The 21,569-nt window shown below is 43.7% G+C and overlaps 1 protein-coding gene across 1 annotated transcript; it reads right to left on the reverse strand.

Annotated features, from left to right (window-relative positions):
- Positions 1-56: 56 nt before the first annotated feature.
- On the reverse strand, positions 57-19,874 carry LOC121547495 (aquaporin-8). Its single transcript, XM_041858811.2, has 5 exons — positions 19,486-19,874; positions 19,107-19,233; positions 11,241-11,455; positions 536-670; positions 57-313 (listed from the first exon to the last, which is right to left on the reverse strand). Exons 1-5 carry the CDS (start codon positions 19,758-19,760, stop codon positions 271-273), a joined length of 795 nt encoding a protein of 264 aa, XP_041714745.1. The 5' UTR covers positions 19,761-19,874; the 3' UTR covers positions 57-270.
- Between the last annotated feature and the right edge of the window lie 1,695 nt (positions 19,875-21,569).

Genomic DNA, 21,569 nt, shown 5'->3' on the forward strand with positions numbered 1-21,569 from the left:
AACTTTGAACCAAACACATCAACAATGATTGATGGACTGAATGGCCAGAAGTGATCACAGGTTTGAATGTAATATATTTATGCAAATTGTTTTTGTTTTATAGTTCACTACGGTTCAAAACAATATGACGTGTACAACAAGATGTGAAATACAAAAGTTCTGCAAGCTATAGAAGGCAATAAAATATTTGGGAAGATAATTACATTGTTTCTGAAAAAAGCATGGCAAAGACGTTGTCAAAAAGGCCCCCATTCCTCAGAGACGACATATTCATTTCAGAACAAGACGAGTTTTCTGGTCTCCCAACAACAACCTGTGTACAAAAATAGAATTAAATAATAGTAAACTATACATGAATTACAATGCGATGAAGCAATATTCTCCTAGTGACTGTATACAGTATGACTATAACATGCTGAAACCGTTTGGAAATGCAGTGCCATTTTAGTGCCTATTTAAGGACACAATCTATGGCCTAAGGGTAATACAATCTATAAATAGGTGAGTAATGAAAGCTGGGTGTGCTGTATCCTACCTGACCAAGCTGCCAGTGATAAGGGCCCCTGCAACCGGTCCCACCCAGTAGATCCAGTGGTACTCCCAGTAGTTAGCTACCACTGCAGGGCCAAACGCCCGCGCTGGGTTCATGCACCCTCCAGATACTGACCCTCTGAAAGACCAATGGGACAAACACATCTGGTTACTATATTGATAGAACAATGCATTACATCTGATCAATACGTCTTAATATAATTAATCATTATCAGGCAGGCAGTGATGTCAATGGCAATGCCCTCTTTATTTCTGCTGTGACATTTGTCGATAACAACAAATAGCACAGCATAAATAGTATTGAAACTGTTCTGCTGCGAACCCTTGTCATTTCAAAACACCATTCATCATTGGCAAAGTGGGCAAACTTAGGCAGGAAATGCCAACAACGAACAGCGAGCCATCGTACTCAAGTATACAAAAAATAATAAAATGAAAGAAAAGCATTGCAAGTTTGAATTTTGTAAAGTTAGTGTGGGAGAGGTGGAAAAACTATTGTTATCGATCAATAATGACAAACCTCCTGGCATTGACAACAGATGGAAAGCTACTGTGGATGGTAGCTGACTATATAGCCACTCCCATCTGTCATATATTTAATCTGAGCATAGAGGAAAGTCTTTGTCCTCAGGTCTGGAGGGAAGCCAAAGTAATTCCGCTACCCAAGAGTGGTAAAGCAGCCTTTAATGGTTCTAACAGCAGACCTATCAGCTTGCTGCCAGCTCTTAGCAAACTGTTGGAAAAAATGGTGTTTGACCAAATACAATACTACTTCTCTGTAAACAAATTAACAACAGACTTTCAGCATGCTTATAGAGAAGGGCACTCAACATGTACTGCACTGACACAAATGACTGATGATTGGTTGAAAGAAATTGATAATAAGACGATTGTGGGAGCTGTACTGTTAGATTTCAGTGCAGCCTTTGATATTATTGACCATAACCTGTTGTTGAGAAAACTTATGTGCTATGGCTTTTCAACCTCTGCCATATCGTGGATTCAGAGCTATCTATCTAATATAATTCAGAGGGTTTTCTTTAATGGAAGCTTTTCTAATGTCAAACATATAAAGTGTGGTGTACCGCAGGGCAGCTCTCTAGGCCCTCGACTCTTTTCTATTTTTACCAATGACCTTACACTGGCATTGAACAAAGCATGTGTGTCCATGTATAATGATGATTCAACCATATACACATCAGCAACCACAGTTAATGAAGTCACTGAAACCCTTAACAAAGAGTTGCAGTCTGTTTTGGAATGGGTGGCCAGTAATAAACTGGTCCTGAACATTTCTAAAGATAAGAGCATTGTATTTGGTACAAATCATTGCCTAAGTTCTAGACCTCAGCTGAATCTGGTAATGAATGGTGTGGCTGTTGAACAAGTTGAGGAGACTAATTTACTTAGTATTACCTTAGACCAGGGGTGTCAAACGTCCGGCCCGCGGGCCGGATCAGGCCCGCAAACGGGTTTAATCCGGCCCGCGAGATGATTTAAAAAAAAAAAAACTTTTTTTTTTGTAAAGTATAAAAATGCGCTGCAATTTTTCAATAAAATAAACTGCTGTTCCAATTGCGTCCACTGGATGGCGCAATAGCAATTGTGTTAAGCAAGCAAACTGTTTATACCGGGGCAGAGCAAGTAGGTCAAGCACGTGCAGCCAATGAGCTACTTTGTTTTGCCCGCGATATTTATTATGGCTTCTACTTTTAACATTATGTGCTTTGGCACCCTCATTGCCCCAATATGTCTCTGTCAAAAAGAGAAAAGTGGACGCAGAGTGCAGAGTGTTCCAAGAAAAATTGTCATCCTATTTATTCACGGAATTGAATGGGAAAGCTGTATGTTTGGTGTGTTCAGAGCATGTTGCAGTGCTGAAAGAATATAACCTTCGTCGCCACTATGTGAGTCTTCATGCCGACAAATATGACAACTTTCAAGGACAGCGGAGATGAGAGAAGGTGAATGAACTGTTGGCAGGTCTGAAGAAACAGCAGTCTGTGTTTACTCACAGCCGAGACATCAGTGACGCTGCAGTGAAAGCTAGCTACCTCATTGCTAATGAAATCGCAGTGGCTTCAAAACCATTTAGTGAGGGTGAATTTGTAAAAACATGCATGATGAAGGCAGCGGAGATTGTGTGCCCTGAAAAGCGGCAGGCTTTTGCAAATATCAGCCTGACAAGAAACACAGTTGCAGACAGGATTTCCGATCTTTCAGGTGATTTGGACAGCCAGTTGAAGCAAAAAGTAAAGTAATTTATTGCGTTTTCGGTTGCAATTGATGAAAGCACGGACATTACAGATGTTGCACAACTGGCCATTTTCATCCGCGGAGTTGATGACACATTGACCGTCACTGAGGAGTTCGTGGAGTTGGTGCCGATGACAGATACAACGACAGCAGCTGATATTTTCACTGCACTCGTCGGCGCGCTGGACAGGGTCGGAGTGGACTGGTCCCGCGCTGTCAGCCTGGCTACAGATGGTGCGCCCTCAATGATCGGGAAAAAAGCAGGCGTTGTGACAAAGTTCAGAGAGAAAGTGCAATCTGCAAATGGAGGACGTGATTTTTGGACTTTTCACTGTATTTTGCACCAGGAGGCTTTGTGTTGCAAGTCATTAAAGATGGATAACGTCATGAAGGTGTAACGATCCCGGCTGTCTGAGTCGGGTCCTGTTTGGTGACTAGTGTTCCTGGTCGTAATCTCCAGGTTCCCGAGGGTTCGGGAACGCTCCGGGGAGCGCTCTGGTTTCCGCACCTGCTTCCCATCAGCAATCTGCACACCTGGGCCTAATCATCACCCTTCTTAGGCTCTGGCCCAACATCCAGTTCCTGCCGGATCGTTAGCCATGAACAGTAGGTGTAACTGTGTATCAGTTCAGAGTATCTTGCGTGAGTTTTGTTGTTTTGCACTTTGTTGAGTTTTTGTGTCCTTACCTCCGTTTTTGTTCCACCTGCAGTCACACGTCCGGAACCTTCACCCCACCTCTGCCTGATGGTCGGCGGCTGCCGAGCCATCACTGGACCTAGTGCTGCACCCCCAACTACTCATCCACGCCGCCCGCTCTGTCCCTGGATTACTCTGCACCTTTTTGTTGTTATCCGAATAAACCCTCACTTTCGTTCAACTCTCCTTGTCCTGGTCTGCTTCTGGGTTCTGGCTGAGGGAACTGTAACAGAACACGTCGATCATTCTCCACCACAAAGGATTAGTGGAGAGGACCTCACTCCCGATTCTGAACCCATGCAAGTGGGGCGGCACGGGTTAACCAAGGAGGAGCGTCAACATAGACGAAGGACCAACTGCTGCCTCTACTGTGGTCGCTCGGGACATTACATCTCCACTTGCTCCCTGCGGTCGTCAAACTGCCCGGCTCGCTAAAGTTGGGAGGACTTTTAGCGAGCCAGTTTCAATCTCTCAGTACCTCTGTCAGACCCCGCTTCCCGGCTACCCTTGTGAACAGGAATCAGAGCTTAGCGCTTAACGCTTTTATCGATTCAGGTGCCGATGGAAGCTTTCTTGATGCCGAGTTGGTGGAACAGCTGGGGCTTTCCAAGGAGCAATTGCCGGAAGCCATTGAAGCGACCACTCTGAACGGCAGTAGTCTGGCACGTATCACGATGAGGACTGAACCGGTTAAGATGCGGTTGTCAGGGAATCATTCTGAGATGATTTCATTTTTCATTCTGCCGTCTTCCCATGTTCCTCTGGTCCTTGGATACCCCTGGCTGAAGGAACACAATCCCACGTTCGATTGGGTGACGGGCAAGGTAACGAGTTGGAGCCTGGATTGTCATGCTAACTGTCTCAAGACTGCCTGCCCCCATTCGGTTCCCAGTCAGGTGATTGAGGCTAGACCTCCAGATTTGTCCCTGGTTCCCGAGACATATCACGATTTGGGGGAAGTTTTCAGTAAGCAGAAGGCTCTGTCACTCCCTCCCCCACCGACCATATGATTGTGCCATCAACCTGGTTCCTGGAGCTGTCTACCCCAAGGGAAGGTTATACAGTATCTCCCGACCTGAACGTGAGGCGTTGGAGACCTACATCAAGGAGTCCCTAGCTGCTGGTCTCGTTCGTCCCTCGTCATCACCCCCTGGGGGCAGGATTCTTCTTTGTGGGTAAGAAGGATGGCTCTCTTCGACCATGTATTGATTATCGGGGGTTGAATGACATCACGGTCAAGAACAAGTATCCCCTGCCCTTGATGAGTTCTGCCTTCGACTCCTTACAGGGTGCTACGGTGTTCACCAAGTTAGACCTACGCAATGCGTATCACCTGGTCCGGATCAGAGAGGGGGACGAGTGGTTGACGGGTTTCAATACACCGATGGGGCACTTCGAGTATCAGGTGATGCCGTTTGGACTGACCAATGCTCCAGCGGTATTCCAGAGTATGGTGAACGACGTCCTGAGAGATATGATCGGTCTCTTCGTGTTTGTTTACCTGGATGACATTCTGATCTTCTCGAAGGAGCCTTCCGACCACGTCCAGCATGTCCGGCAGGTTCTGCAGCGATTATTGGAGAATCGCCTGTTCGTGAAGGCCGAGAAGTGCGAGTTTCACGCCCACACGACATCCTTTCTCGGGTACATCATCTCCAGGGGTGAGATTAGGATGGACCAGGAGAAGGTTAGAGCGGTTCTGGAATGGGCCCAGCCCGGTACGAGATTGCAGCTCCAGAGATTTTTGGGGTTTGCGAATTTCTACCGCAGATTCATCCGGGATTACAGCCGTGTGGCCGCTCCATTAACTGCCTTGACTTCCAGCATCAGGACCTTCAAGTGGAATCCGGAGGCGGATCGAGCGTTTCTGGATTTGAAGAGGCGATTCACCAACGCACCGATTCTCTCTCAACCGGACACGGCCCGTCAGTTCGTCGTTGAAGTGGACGCGTCTGATGTGGGAGTTGGCGCCATCCTGTCGCAGCGATGCTCCACGGACAGTAAACTCCATCCCTGCGCCTACTACTCGTCGCCTTTCACCTGCGGAGAGGAATTACGATGTGGGTAACCGGGAGCTTCTCGCGGTGAAACTTGCCTTGGAGGAGTGGCGCCACTGGTTGGAGGGGGCGGAGCAACCGTTTATTGTCTGGACTGACCACAAGAGTCTTGCTTACGTGCAATCGGCTAAACGTCTCAACTCCCGTCAGGCCAGGTGGGCGTTGTTTTTCGGACGATTCAAGTTTGTCCTGACGTTCCGACCTGGATCTAAGAACGGCAAGGCGGACGCCTTGTCCCGGATGTTCTCCAAGACGGAGGAGAGTGGGTCCAAGACCGAGACAATTCTCCCCCGGAACTGCGTCGTGGGAGCAGTTATGTGGAGGATTGAGGAGGAGGTGCTGGCGGCCCTTCGGACTCAGCCCGGTCCCGGTAACGGTCCATCCGGTCGGTTGTTTGTGCCTGAGTCGGTTCGTCCTGCTGTTCTCAAATGGTCCCACGCCAGTAAGATGGCTTGTCACCCTGGCGTGGCTCGGACAATGGCGTTTCTTCGCAGACGCTTTTTGGTGGCCTGCCATGGCCGAGGATACTCGGGGTTTTGTTGCTGCCTGTCCAGTGTGTGCGCAGAATAAGAGTACCAATCGGCCCAGCTCTGGACTACTTCACCCCCTTCCTATTCCCCGGCGTCCATGGTCGCATCTGGCCCTGGACTTTGTCACGGGGTTGCCCGCTTCTGAGGGGAACACGGTCGTTCTGACTATCGTGGACAGGTTCAGCAAGTTCGCCCACTTTGTGCCTATTGCCAAGCTTCCCTCTGCCTCGGAGACGTCCGAGATCCTGGTTAGGGAGGTTTTCAGGGTCCACGGTTTGCCCAGTGATATCGTTTCCGACCGTGGCCCTCAGTTTACCTCTGCTGTCTGGAAGTCCTTCTGTTCGGCCATTGGAGCTACAGTCAGTCTCACATCTGGGTTTCACCCCCAATCCAATGGTCAGGCGGAGAGAGCCAACCAGAAGATGGAATCCACGCTACGCTGTCTGGTCTCTTCCAACCCCACCTCCTGGGCCTCTCAGTTGCCTTGGGTTGAGTATGCCCACAATACTCTCCCTACATCTGCCACTGGGATGTCTCCCTTCCAGTGCCTGTATGGCTACCAACCTCCCCTGTTCCCTTCTCAGGAGAAGGAGCTCTCAGTGCCTTCTGTTCAGGCCCATATTCGTCGTTGCCACCGGACTTGGCATCGGGCCAGAAAGGCACTCCTTAGAGGTTCGGACCGGTATCAGCTCCAGGCGAATCGTCGCCGGATCCCCGCTCCCACCTATACCATCGGAGATAGGGTTTGGTTGGCCACACGGGATCTTCCGTTACGGACTGAGTCCAGGAAGTTGTTACCGAAGTTCATTGGTCCGTTTGTGGTGGAGAAGGTGATCAATCCAGTGGCAGTTCGACTCAAACTACCGAGGACGCTCAGAGTCCATCCCACCTTTCATGTCTCCTGCCTCAAGCCTGTCTTCCTCAGTCCTCTGTTGCCTCCTCCGCCTCCTCCTCCTCCTCCTCGGATGATTGGAGGTGGTCCTGCCTACACGGTGCGTCGCATTATGGATTCCAGACGGCGGGGCCGGGGTTTCCAGTATCTCGTGGACTGGGAGGGGTATGGTCCTGAAGAGAGGAGTTGGATTCCGCGGCGACAGGTCCTAGATGCGGATCTCATCAGGGACTTCTACCGCCTCCATCCTGGCGCTCCGGGGAGTCCGCCCGGTGGCGTTCGTCGGAGGGGGGGTACTGTAACGATCCCGGCTGTCTGAGTCGGGTCCTGTTTGGTGACTAGTGTTCCTGGTCGTAATCTCCAGGTTCCCGAGGGTTCGGGAACGCTCCGGGGAGCGCTCTGGTTTCCGCACCTGCTTCCCATCAGCAATCTGCACACCTGGGCCTAATCATCACCCTTCTTAGGCTCTGGCCCAACATCCAGTTCCTGCCGGATCGTTAGCCATGAACAGTAGGTGTAACTGTGTATCAGTTCAGAGTATCTTGCGTGAGTTTTGTTGTTTTGCACTTTGTTGAGTTTTTGTGTCCTTACCTCCGTTTTTGTTCCACCTGCAGTCACACGTCCGGAACCTTCACCCCACCTCTGCCTGATGGTCGGCGGCTGCCGAGCCATCACTGGACCTAGTGCTGCACCCCCAACTACTCATCCACGCCGCCCGCTCTGTCCCTGGATTACTCTGCACCTTTTTGTTGTTATCCGAATAAACCCTCACTTTCGTTCAACTCTCCTTGTCCTGGTCTGCTTCTGGGTTCTGGCTGAGGGAACTGTGACAGAAGGTGGTCATCCAAACTGTTAATTTCATCCGATCCAGAAGCCTGAATCACCGTCAGTTTGACAGCCTTCTCAGAGAGAAAGACCACATCTATGGCCTGCCATACCACACTGAGGTAAGATGGTTAAGCCGAGGTGCTGTGCTGAGGCGTTTCTTTGATTTACGAGAAGAAATTGAACAGTTCATGGAAGAAAAGGGCAAACCAGTGTTAGAATTTCATTCCGCAGATGGATGCAGGACCTTGCATTTATGGTGGATGTTACAGAGCACCTGAATAACTTGAACAAACAGCTGCAAGGGCGCAACAAAGTTGTCACGCAGTATTATGACAGCATACGTTCTTTCAAGTTGAAGCTGTCATTGTGGGAGACGCAACTTGCCGGTGGTGATGCAGCTCACTTCCCCTGTCTGAAAAATGTGTGCGCGACCCAACATGTGGCAGACATGAAGCGGTTCAAAGATAAAATAACGGGACTGTTACGGGAGTTTGAGCAACGCTTTCAGATTTATGTTTATATGTTTTTATGTTGATGTGCTATTGTTTTTAATTGATTTTATTTTATTTGTATATTTAACCTATTCTTGACTCTGTGGTTCTTGCACTTGTTTGGGGAACAGGATTTCATTATTTTTATCTACATTTCTGCCTGAGAAATGACACCCTGATATAGTTCTGTGATCTGTGAAACAGTTCTGTTAATCACTGAGGCATTGTGTGTTTGTGTGTTCTTTTTCTTTAGAATTTTCAAATAAACTTGACGTGTTTTATGATTAATAGTGATGTTGTGCTTGTACTATTTTGGACACACTGTCCTCAGGCTCCAGCTTTATGTTGTATGTTGATCATATTAAAACAAAGAAAACAATCTGAAGTTGTTGTTTTTAAGTTATATATACCATGATTTTACCAGTCGGCCCATTTGGGAATAGATTTTCCTCCATGTGGCCCCCTGAGCTAAAATGAGTTTGACACCCCTGCCTTAGACTGTAAACTGTCATGGTCAAAACATATACTGTAGATTCAATGGTTGTAAAGATGGGGAGAGGTCTGCCCGTAATAAAGAGATGCTCTGCTCCTTTGACACCACATTCCACAAAGCAAGTCCTGCAGGCTCTAGTTTTATCTTATCTTGATTATTGTCCAGTCATACAGTGCCTTGCAAAAGTATTCATCCCCCCTTGGCGTTTTTCCTATTTCGTTGCATTACAACCTGTAATTTAAATGGATTTTTATTTAGATTTCATGTAATGGACATATAAAAAATAGTCAAAATTGGTGAAGTGAAAAAATAAACTTGTTTAAAAAAATTCTAAAAAATAAATAACGGAAAAGTGGAGCGTGCATATGTATTCACCCCCTTTGCTATAAGCCCCTAAATAAGATCTGGTGCAACGAATTACCTTCAGAAGTCACATAATTAGTTAAATAAAGTCCACCTGTGTGCAATCTAAGTGTCACATGGTCTGTCACATGATCTCAGCATATATACACCTGTTCTGAAAGAACCCAGAGTCTGCAACATCACTAAGAAAGGGGCACCACCAAGCTCGCCAAACAGGTGAGGGACAAAGTTGTGGAGAAGTACAGATCAGGGTTGGGTTATAGAAAAATATTCGAAACTTTGAACATCCAATGGAGCACCATTAAATACATTATTAAAAAATGTAAAGAATATGGCACCACAACAAACCTGCCAAGAGAGGGCCACCCACCAAAACTGACGGACCAGGGCATTCATCAGAGAGGCAACAAAGAGACCAAAGATAACCCTGAAGGAGCAGCAAAGCACCACAGCGGAGATTGGAGTATCTGTCCATAGGACCACTTTAAGCCGTACACTCCACAGAGCTGGGCTTTACGGAAGTGTGGCCAGAAAAAAGCCATTGCTTAAAGAAAAAAACAAGCAAACATGTTTGGTGTTCGCCAAAAGGCATGTGGGAGACTCCCCAAACATATGGAAAAAGGTACTCTGGTCAGATGAGACTAAAATTGAGCTTTTTGGCCATCAAGGAAAACGCTATGTCTGGCGCAAACCCAACACCTCTCATCACCCCTAGAACACCATCCCTACAGTGAAGCATGGTGGTGGCTGCATCATGCTGTGGGGATTATTTTCATCGGCAGGGACTGGGAAACTGGTCAGAATTGAAGGAATGATGGATGGTGCTAAATACAGGGAAATTCTTGAGAGAAACCTGTTTCAGTCTTCCAGATATTTGAGACTGGGACGGAGGTTCACCTTCCAGCAGGACAATGACCCTAAGCATACTGCTAAAGCAACACTTGAGTGGTTTAAGGGGAAACATTTAAATGTCTTGGAATGGCCTAGTCAAAGCCCAGACCTCAATCCAATTGCGAATCTGTGGTATGACTTAAAGATTGCTGTACACCAGCGGAACCCATCCAACTTGAAGGAGCTGGAGCAGTTTTGCCTTGAAGAATGGGCAGAAATCCCAGTGGCTAGATGTGCCAAGCTTATAGAGACATACCCCAAGAGACTTGCAGCTGTAATTGCTGCAAAAGGTGGCTCTACAAAGTATTGACTTTGGGGGGGTGAATAGTTATGCACGTCAAGTTTTCTGTTTTTTTGGTCTTATTTCTTGTTTGTTTCACAATAAAATATATTTTGCATCTTCAAAGATGTAGGCATGTTGTGTAAATCAAATGATACAGACCCCCAAAAAATCAATTTTAATTCCATGTTGTAAGGCAACAAAATAGGAAAAATTCCAAGGGGGGTGAATACTTTCGCAAGCCACTGTATGGTCAAGTGCTGCAAAGAAATATCTAGTTAAGCTGCAGCTGGCCCAAAACAGAGCAGCACGTCTTGCTCTTCGTTGTAATCAGAGGGCTAATATGAAAACTATGCATGCCTGTCTGTCTTGGCTAAGAGTTGAGGAAAGACTGATTGCGTCACTTCTTGTTTTTATGAGAAACATTAATGTGTTGGAAATTCAAAATTATTTGCATAGTCAACTTACACACAGCACTGACACACACACACTTACCCCACCAGACATGCCACCAGGGGTCTTTTCACAGTCCCCAGGTCCAGAACAAATTTAAGGAAACGTACAGTATCATACAGAGCCATGAGTGCATGGAACTCCCTTCGATCATATATAGCGCAAGTGGACAGCAAACCTGGTTTCAAAAAACTAATAAAGCAACACCTCATGGCACAACGCCGCTCCCCCATGTGACCTACTTGTTGACCTACTTGTATGTATGTACTGACATGTATGTGTAACTGATAGAAGCACACACACACTACATGTTAATGTATGTAGATTGTATATTATTTTGTCTGTCGCCATTGTAAACTATCTATCATGACAATGCATTACATAGGCCTCAAGTGTTTCCAAACCATCTGTATCTATTGACATTCACCGGTCTCCATAGATTTTCCTCAGCCCTTACCCAGCAAGTATGCAAGCAGTCACAGTGAGCCCGATGCAGAGTGGAGCCAGTGGAGTACGGGTCCTGCCGTTGACAGCCCCCATACAGACCACCAGGGACAGGAAGAGGGTCATGACCATCTCTGCTACGGTGGCACTGCCGATAGCTCCACTGGTTTTAACCACGTTGAACGCTCCCCCTGCTGCACTGGCATAGCTGATGATGGAGGATGCTGCCTGTAGAATATCACAACATCTGTACGATTAGATTGGGATTACATTGGGTTTTATTTCCATTTATTAAACACAATCTGAAAGTCTTTTGTTTCTTCATAGATCAGAATGCTTGTGAAAAATGATTAGGCCTATTTTAATATCCAAGCTGAATTAAGATATACATAATTCACATTTTTATACAAAGAAAACAGCATATGGAGTTTGTTTGCTATCATTCTAATTATTTGCTACATTCTGTTTTGGTCATTTGGTCTGGTTGGTTTCACATTGCCAAATGAACAAACTAAAATGCGTAGGCTATATAAAACTATGTGTGATGCAAGTAATTTGTTTAGTGGACAGAAATGCTCACGTTAAATCCATCTTTGATCATATGGAGCATCACTTTTGTGTCCCAATCTTCATATTGCATTCGCTTTGTAACATGAGAGGAAACAGCGCAATAACCGCTCTATAATAACTGCGAAGTGCAGTGAATAGGGAAGACTGTGGCTGGTTCTCTCATCATGGGTTGGTACTTACCTCGCCTATTACTCCCAATCTAGAGGGTGCTGTGTAACTCAGTAATTTTATGATTAATATGTGCGACCTCTTTGCAGGAGGTCATCTGGTCAATTCGTATTTGCATATCTAAATATTGAGGAGCAGGGACTCTGTGTTTTTATATCAGGTGAAAGTAAAACATACATGTCTTGGTATTTTAATTGTTTGAATTATAGGAGTAGGCTATCAATGAAAAAATAATTTATATTGTTGAAAAGAGGAAAGGAAGAGCTGTAGCTAGCATATTTCAAACTGATTTCTAAACTGTTTCTACTACAAGCCATGTAGACATGAGCATCATAGGCCATAGCCACAGGAAGATTAGTGGAGCCACTACTCCACTAATACAGGAGTAATAAAGTCCTAGTGCACTACCGTTGTGAGATTAAAAAATACATATAGTACCAGTCAAAGGTTTGGACACACCTACTCATTCAAGGGTTTTTCTTTATTTTTACTATTTTCTACATTGTAGAATAATAGTGAAGACATCAAAACTATGAAATAACACATATGGAATCATTTAGTAACCAAAAAAGTGTTAAACAAATCAAAATATATGTTATATTTGAGATTCTTCAAAGTAGCCACCCTTTGCCTTGATGACAGCTTTGCACACTATTTGCATTCTCTCAACCAGCTTCATGAGGTAGTCACATGGAATACATTTCAATTAACAGGTGTGTCTTGTTAAAAGTTAATTTGTGGAATTTCTTTCCTTCTTAATGCGTTTGAGCAAATCAGTTGTGTTGTGACAAGGTAGGGGGGCTATACAGAAGTTATTTGGTAAAAGACCAATTCCATATTATGGCAAGAACTGTTCAAATAAACAAAGAGAAACGACAGTCCATCATTACTTTAAGACAAGAAGTTTCAAGAACTTTGAAAGTTTCTTCAAGTGCATTCGCAAAAACCTTCTATGATGAAACTGGCTCTCATGAGGACCGCCACAGGAAAGGAAGACCCAGAGTTACCTTTGCTGCAGAGGATAATTGGCCCAGCGTCGTCCAGGGTAGGGGAGGGAATGGCCGGCAGGGATGTAGCTCAGTTGGTAGAGCATGGCGTTTGCAACGCCAGGGTTGTGGGTTTGATTCCCACAGGGGGCCATGAAAATAACATTTTTAAAAAATGTATGCACTCACTAACTGTAAGTCGCTCTGGATAAGAGCATCTGCTAAATGACTAAAATGTAAATGTAAATGGATAAATTCATTAGAGTTAACTGCACCTCAGATTGCAGCCCAAATAAATGCTTCACAGAGTTCAAGTAACAGACACATCTCAACATTAACTGTTCAGAGGAGACTGCGTGAATCAGACCTTCATGGTCGAATTGCTGCAAAGAAACCACTACTAAAGGACACCAATAATAAGAAGAGACTTGCTTGTGCCAAGAAACACAAGCAATGGACGTTAGACCGGTGGAAATCGGTCCTTTGGTCTGATGAGTCCAAATTTGAGATTTTTGGTTCCAACTGCCGTGTCTTTGTGAGACGCAGAGTAGGTGAACGGATGATCTCCACATGTGTGGTTCCCACCTGTAGTAGCCACACTTAACCAGCATGGCTACCACTGCATTCTGCAGCGATACGCCATCCCATCTGGTTTGCGCTTAGTGGGACTATCATTTGTTTTTCAACAGGACAATGACCCAACACACCTCCAGGCGGTGTAAGGGCTATCTGACCAAGAAGGATGATGGAGTGCTTCATCAGATGACTTGGCCTCCATAATCCCCAGACCTCAACCCAATTGAGATGGTATGGGATGAGTTGGACCGCAGAGTGAAGGGAAAGCAGCCAACAAGTGCTCAGCATATGCGGGAACTCCTTCAAGACTGTTGGAAAAACATTCCAGGTGAAGCTGGTTCAGAGAATGTCAAGAGTGTGCAAAGCTGTTATCAAGGCAAAGGGTGGCTACTTTGAAGAATCTAAAATCTAAAATATATTTTGATTAGTTGAACACTTTTTTGGTTACTTCATGATTCCATATGTGTTATTTCATAGTTTTGATGTCTTCACTATTATTCTACAATGTAGAAAATAGTAAAAATAAAGAAAAACCCTTGAATGAGTGGGTGTGTCCAAACATTTGACTGGTACTGTATATATATTATACATTTTTTATTCAGATTTTTCAGGGGGTGCTGCGGCACCCTCAGCACCCGTACTATAGCCTTTATGCCTAGTTAGGAGTGATTATGTAAAAAGTTATACTTACAAAGTATAAGCTGTTGAATTTTGTTAGGAATATTGTCTATTGTCTATTTTTGACTATTTCTTAGACTGTAGGCTAGCCCACATTCATTTATTCATTTCCAACGTACAGTGTGTTTGATGTGCAAAGTCCAAAAGGGTGCCCATTTCAACCCAAGACCTTGCTTTCTTGTTGAAAATAGTCTCATACAATATAGGCCTACTGATGTTGAGAATGGCTATATAAAACTATGTGTGATGCAAGTAATTTGTTTAGTGGACAGAAATGCTCACGTTAAATCCATCTTTGATCATATGGAGCATCACTTTTGTGTCCCAATCTTCATATTGCATTCGCTTTGTAACATGAGAGGAAACAGCGCAATAACCGCTCTATAATAACTGCAAAGTGCAGTGAATAGGGAAGACTGTGGCTGGTTCTCTCATCATGGGTTGGTACTTACCTCGCCTATTACTCCCAATCTAGAGGGTGCTGTGTAACTCAGTAATTTTATGATTAATATGTGCGACCTCTTTGCAGGAGGTCATCTGGTCAATTCGTATTTGCATATCTAAATATTGAGGAGCAGGGACTCTGTGTTTTTATATCAGGTGAAAGTAAAACATACATGTCTTGGTATTTTAATTGTTTGAATTATAGGAGTAGGCTATCAATGAAAAAATTATTTATATTGTTGAAAAGAGGAAAGGAAGAGCTGTAGCTAGCATATTTCAAACTGATTTCTAAACTGTTTCTACTACAAGCCATGTAGACATTAGCATCATAGGCCATAGCCACAGGAAGATTAGTGGAGCCACTACTCCACTAATACAGGAGTAATAAAGTCCTAGTGCACTACCGTTGTGAGATTAAAAAATGCATATAGTACCAGTCAAAGGTTTGGACACACCTACTCATTCAAGGGTTTTTCTTTATTTTTACTATTTTCTACATTGTAGAATAATAGTGAAGACATCAAAACTATGAAATAACACATATGGAATCATTTAGTAACCAAAAAAGTGTTAAACAAATCAAAATATATGTTATATTTGAGATTCTTCAAAGTAGCCACCCTTTGCCTTGATGACAGCTTTGCACACTATTTGCATTCTCTCAACCAGCTTCATGAGGTAGTCACATGGAATACATTTCAATTAACAGGTGTGTCTTGTTAAAAGTTAATATGTGGAATTTCTTTCCTTCTTAATGCGTTTGAGCAAATCAGTTGTGTTGTGACAAGGTAGGGGGGCTATACAGAAGTTATTTGGTAAAAGACCAATTCCATATTATGGCAAGAACTGTTCAAATAAACAAAGAGAAACGACAGTCCATCATTACTTTAAGACAAGAAGTTTCAAGAACTTTGAAAGTTTCTTCAAGTACATTCACAAAAACCTTCTATGATGAAACTGGCTCTCATGAGGACCGCCACAGGAAAGGAAGACCCAGAGTTACCTTTGCTGCAGAGGATAATTGGCCCAGCGTCGTCCAGGGTAGGGGAGGGAATGGCCGGCAGGGATGTAGCTCAGTTGGTAGAGCATGGCGTTTGCAACGCCAGGGTTGTGGGTTTGATTCCCACGGGGGGCCATGAAAATAATATTTTTAAAAAATGTATGCACTCACTAACTGTAAGTCGCTCTGGATAAGAGCGTCTGCTAAATGACTAAAATGTAAATGTAAATTGATAAATTCATTAGAGTTAACTGCACCTCAGATTGCAGCCCAAATAAATGCTTCACAGAGTTCAAGTAACAGACACATCTCAACATTAACTGTTCAGAGGAGACTGCGTGAATCAGACCTTCATGGTCGAATTGCTGCAAAGAAATCACTACTAAAGGACACCAATAATAAGAAGAGACTAGCTTGTGCCAAGAAACACAAGCAATGGACGTTAGACCGGTGGAAATCTGTCCTTTGGTCTGATGAGTCCAAATTTGAGATTTTTGGTTCCAACTGCCGTGTCTTTGTGAGACGCAGAGTAGGTGAACGGATGATCTCCACATGTGTGGTTCCCACCTGTAGTAGCCACACTTAACCAGCATGGCTACCACTGCATTCTGCAGCGATACGCCATCCCATCTGGTTTGCACTTAGTGGGACTATCATTTGTTTTTCAACAGGACAATGACCCAACACACCTCCAGGCGGTTTAAGGGCTATCTGACCAAGAAGGATGATGGAGTGCTGCATCAGATGACCTGGCCTCCATAATCCCCAGACCTCAACCCAATTGAGATGGTATGGGATGAGTTGGACCGCAGAGTGAAGGAAAAGCAGCCAACAAGTGCTCAGCATATGCGGGAACTCCTTCAAGACTGTTGGAAAAACATTCCAGGTGAAGCTGGTTCAGAGAATGTCAAGAGTGTGCAAAGCTCTTATCAAGGCAAAGGGTGGCTACTTCGAAGAATCTAAAATCTAAAATATATTTTGATTTGTTGAACACTTTTTTGGTTACTTCATGATTCCATATGTGTTATTTCATAGTTTTGATGTCTTCACTATTATTCTACAATGTAGAAAATAGTACAAATAAAGAAAAACCCTTGAATGAGTGGGTGTGTCCAAACATTTGACTGGTACTGTATATATATTATAATTTTTTTATTCTGATTTTTCAGGGAGTGCTGCGGCACCCTCAGCACCCGTACTATAGCCTTTATGCCTAGTTAGGAGTGATTATGTAAAAAGTTATACTTACAAAGTATAAGCTGTTGAATTTTGTTAGGAATATTGTCTATTGTCTATTTTTTACTATTTCTTAGACTGTAGGCTAGCCCACATTCATTTATTCATTTCCAACGTACAGTGTGTTTGATGTGCAATGTCCAAACGGGTGCCCATTTCAACCCAAGACCTTGCTTTCTTGTTGAAAATAGTCTCATACAATATAGGCCTACTGATGTTGAGAAATATACACAGTAAAAAGTGTGACAACCAGCCCTGGCCCCTGGTCTCTCGTAATTTGCATCGAATGTGCTCATAAATGCACTGCTACTAACAACAATGTTTTAGAGATACACTACATGGCCAAAAGTATGTGGACACCTGCTCGTCAAACATCTCATTCCAAAATCATGAGCATTAATATGGAGTTGGTCCCCCCTCTGCTGCTATAACAGCCTCCACTCTTCTGGGAAGGCTTTCCACTAGGTGTTGGAACATTGCTGCGGGGACTTGCTTCCATTCAGACACAAGAGCATTAGTGAGGTCGGGCACTGACGTTGGGCGATTAGGCCTGGCTCGCAGTCGGCGTTCCAATTCATCCCAAAGGTGTTCGATGGGGTTGAGGTCAGGGCTCTGTGCAGGCCAGTCAAGTTCTTCCACACTGATGGAAACCCATTTCTTGAAGCTGCCGACAAACAGTTATTGTGTTGAAGTTGCTTCCAGAGGCAGTTTGGAACTCGGTAGTGAGTGTTGCAACCAAGGACAGAAGGTTTTTATGCGCTACGCGCTTCAGCACTCGGTGGTCCCATTCTGTGAGCTTGTGTGGCCACTTTGCGGCTGAGCCGTTGTTGCTCCTAGATGTTTCCACTTCACAATAACAGCACTTACAGTTGACCAGGGCAGCTCTAGAAGGGCAGAAATTTGACGAACAGTAATAGCCGAATGCACTAATTTAAAGGGGTGTCCACATACTTTTGGCCATGTAGTGTATCAACCCACTCGGCACAGACGTCAATTCAACATCTATTCCACATTGGTTCAAAGTAATTTCAGTCAAATGATGTGGAAACAACGTTGATTCAACCAGTGTGTGCCCAGTGGGAAGTTATGATATTACATGCAGGCTCACAGTCAAACAACCAATAGTTTACTGCGCACCTCTGGTTATTTTCCTGTGTTTGGTCCGGACTGCGTTCTCACCTGCAGCAAACTGCACCATGGTACAAATGGAATCGGGACCGAGACTATACTTTTATGCGAACCACAGTACGTTCCAACTCGGCACACCACGTCATTTTAACGTGGATAATTGGGTAATATTTGGTTGAGTTGTTGATCAATGAGATTCAAACGTATATTCACCCACTCAAAAAGACAGCCACAAGTTAGTTATCACTATGCTTTCAACCATCTAAAAGCTGTGTTACAGCCTTAATTAAAAATGGAGTTAATAGCTTTTTTTCAAATGTATTGAAAATGAAATACAGAAATATCTCAGGAACATTCAATGTCTTCTTGGTAAGCAACTCCAGCGTAGATTTGGCCTTGTGTTTTAGGTTATTGTACTGCTGAACGAGGAATTTGTCTCCCAGTGTCTCTTGGAAAGCAGACTTAACCAGGTTTTCCTCTTGGATTTTGCCTGTGCTTAGCTCTATTCCGTTTTATCCTAAAAACAACACCCTAGTCCTTGCCGATGACAAGCATACCCATAACATGATGCAGCCACCACCATGCTTGAAAATATGAAGAGTGGTACTCAGTGATGTGTTGTATTGGATTTGCACCAAACATAACGCTTTGTATTCAGGACATATTTCTTTGCCACATTTTTTGCAGTTTTACTTTAGTGTCTTATTGCAAAAAGGATGCATGTTTTGGAATATTTTTATTCTGTACAGGCTTCCTTCTTTTCACTCTGTCATTTAGGTTAGTATTGTGGAGTAATTACAATGTTGTTGATCCATCCTCAGTTTTCTCCTATTACAGCCATTATTAAACTCTGTAACTGTTTTAAAGTCACCATTGGCCTCATGGTGAAATCCCTGAGCAGTTTCTTTCCTCTCCGGCAACTGAGTTAGGAAGGACGCCTGCATCTTTGTAGTGACTGGGTGTATTGATACACCATCCAAAGTGTAATTAATAACTTCACCATGATCAAAGAGGTGTTCAGTCTTTTTTTTTTTTTTTTTTACCCATCTACTAATAGGTGCTCTAAACAAACTTGATGTGAATGCCCCCTTACCTTTGCCAAGCTAGCCCCAATCATTCCCCCCACCATCTGGGAGAGTATATACGGCCCCAGTAGCATGACGTCCAGTCCTCCACTGACGCACACACTTACAGACACAGCTGGGTTGAAGTGGCCACCACTGGATTCAGACAGAATAACACATGTCATGTTTAATACTAGATATTGATACTCATGCATTAGGAGATGTAAAATCACATTGCAAAAAGTAAAACATTGATAAAAGAGATTCATACACGCGTTATAACTGTAAATCTCAAGTCATGGGAAAAAAATTATATTTTAGCCCAAAGTTTAAATAATTCATAAAAACATCCTAATACTTTCTGACCTTAGAGGAGTGAGATGTTACCAGGTGTCAGCATGTCCTCACCTGATCTCTCCCAGCACAGCGATAACACTCGCCAGCGCCAGTCCATGAGCCAGAGCAGGCTGGATGCTCCCTGGAACGTCGGCATTCTCAATAACAGACCTGCATCCCACGAAGATGAAGAGACTGCATCCCACCATCTCAGCCAAGCACGGCTGGATATATCTCTCAAAGGTGGTGACTATCTTTCTGGAGTTGAAAACCTCTGAACCTGGCCCTGAGTCCACAGTGTCAGTCCCAGCCACGGTGAAGAGCTCTGTCTTTGACTCTATCATCATCTTGCTCAGCTGACTCCTGCTGCTCTCTGTGTGTCACTTACACCTGCTCTGTTAACTGGTCAGCCAGAGCATGATACATGCACTGATAAGAGTGCAGACAGGAGAGGCAGGACTGTCACATTGGGGTGGTCTCAGGATATGTGTGGGAGTATTCATCTCGCCACCTCCCATTATTGTGGTGGCATGTTTTGGCACACATCCCCATGTCTGGGTATAGTAATAGCCGTAGTGGGAGTGGTTATTGTAGTGGATGAAGCATTGATGATGGAAAGATGAGGATTAGCTTATCAGGGTAACACCACAGTAATAAATCCTGTTCATAATTAGCCTAGTATGTAGGCATAGCTGCTAAAGAACAATATAAAGTGTGTTGAATTGTCCCGCTTGCCTACTTAAAGGGGAAATCTGCTGTTGCTCCATCCATTTTGGACGTATAAATTAATAGTATGTACCCATCGATTCTTGAAGAATATAACTTACAAATGTCTCATGAGCTTAGTTAAACTGACGTACCCCATCAGAACCCAACATACAAGCTTGTTTTACTCCAATGTTTGCAAACAATGTAAATGTTAACAAACACTATATAGCCTCAAAACATGGTTAAAACTATAATTTTGATATAATGGATGGTCAGTCCTTGCATCCATAGCTGTGTCTATGAATTTGAGAGTGGTTGTTCAGGCCCATCCCTTAGCTTTTTACCAAAACAGAGGCAGGGAATCATCTTTGTTACTGTTAAAATGAAGGACTCTAGCTTTAATAACTATGAATAGGCCTAATAGAGGCTAATAAGCAAAAGTTATGTAATAAGTATTCAAGGCCATTTAACATGCTCTCAGCAGCACCATCTACAGTACCTTCAGAAAGTATTCACACCCCTTGACGTTATCCATATTTTGTTGTGTTACAGCCTGAATTTAAAATTGATTAAATTAAGATTGTTTTGGTCACTGGCCTACACACAATACCTCATAATGTCAAAGTGGAAATTGTTTTTCGAAATGTTTACAAATTAATTAAAAATGAAAACTGATATGTCTTGAGTCAGTAAGTATTCAACCCTTTAAGCATGGTGAAGTTATTAATTACACTTTGGATGGAGTATCAATACACCCAGTTATTTTTTTCATTTCACTTCACCAATTTGGACTATATTGTGTATGTCCATTACATGAAATCCAAATAAAAATCAATTTAAATTACAGGTTGTAATGCAACAAAATAGGAAAAACGCCAAGGGGGATTAATACTTTTCCAAGGCACTGTATGTGGGAACTCCTTCAAGACTGTTGGAAAAGCATTCCAGGTGAAGCTGGTTGAGAGAATGCCAAGAGTGTGCAAAGCTGTCATCAAGATAAAGGGTGGCTATTTGAAGAATCTCAAATATAAAATATGTTTTGATATGTTTAACACTTTTTTGGTTACTGCGTGATTCCATACAGTGGGGAAAAAAAGTATTTAGTCAGCCACTATTTGTGCAAGTTCTCCCACTTAAAAAGATGAGAGAGGCCTGTAATTTTCATCATAGGTACACGTCAACTATGAAAGACAAATTGAGAAAAAAAATTCCAGAAAATCACATTGTAGGATTTTTTATGAATTTATTTGCAAATTATAGGGGAAAATAAGTATTTGGTCACCTACAAACAAGCAAGATTTCTGGCTCTCACAGACTTGTAACTTCTTCTTTAAGAGGCTCCTCTGTCCTCCACTCGTTACCTGTATTAATGGCATCTGTCTGAACTTGTTATCAGTATAAAAGACACCTGTCCACAACCTCAAACAGTCACACTCCAAACTCCACTA

The sequence above is a fragment of the Coregonus clupeaformis genome, chromosome 31 (genome assembly GCF_020615455.1).
Source record: "Coregonus clupeaformis isolate EN_2021a chromosome 31, ASM2061545v1, whole genome shotgun sequence".
Lineage (NCBI taxonomy): Eukaryota > Metazoa > Chordata > Actinopteri > Salmoniformes > Salmonidae > Coregonus > Coregonus clupeaformis.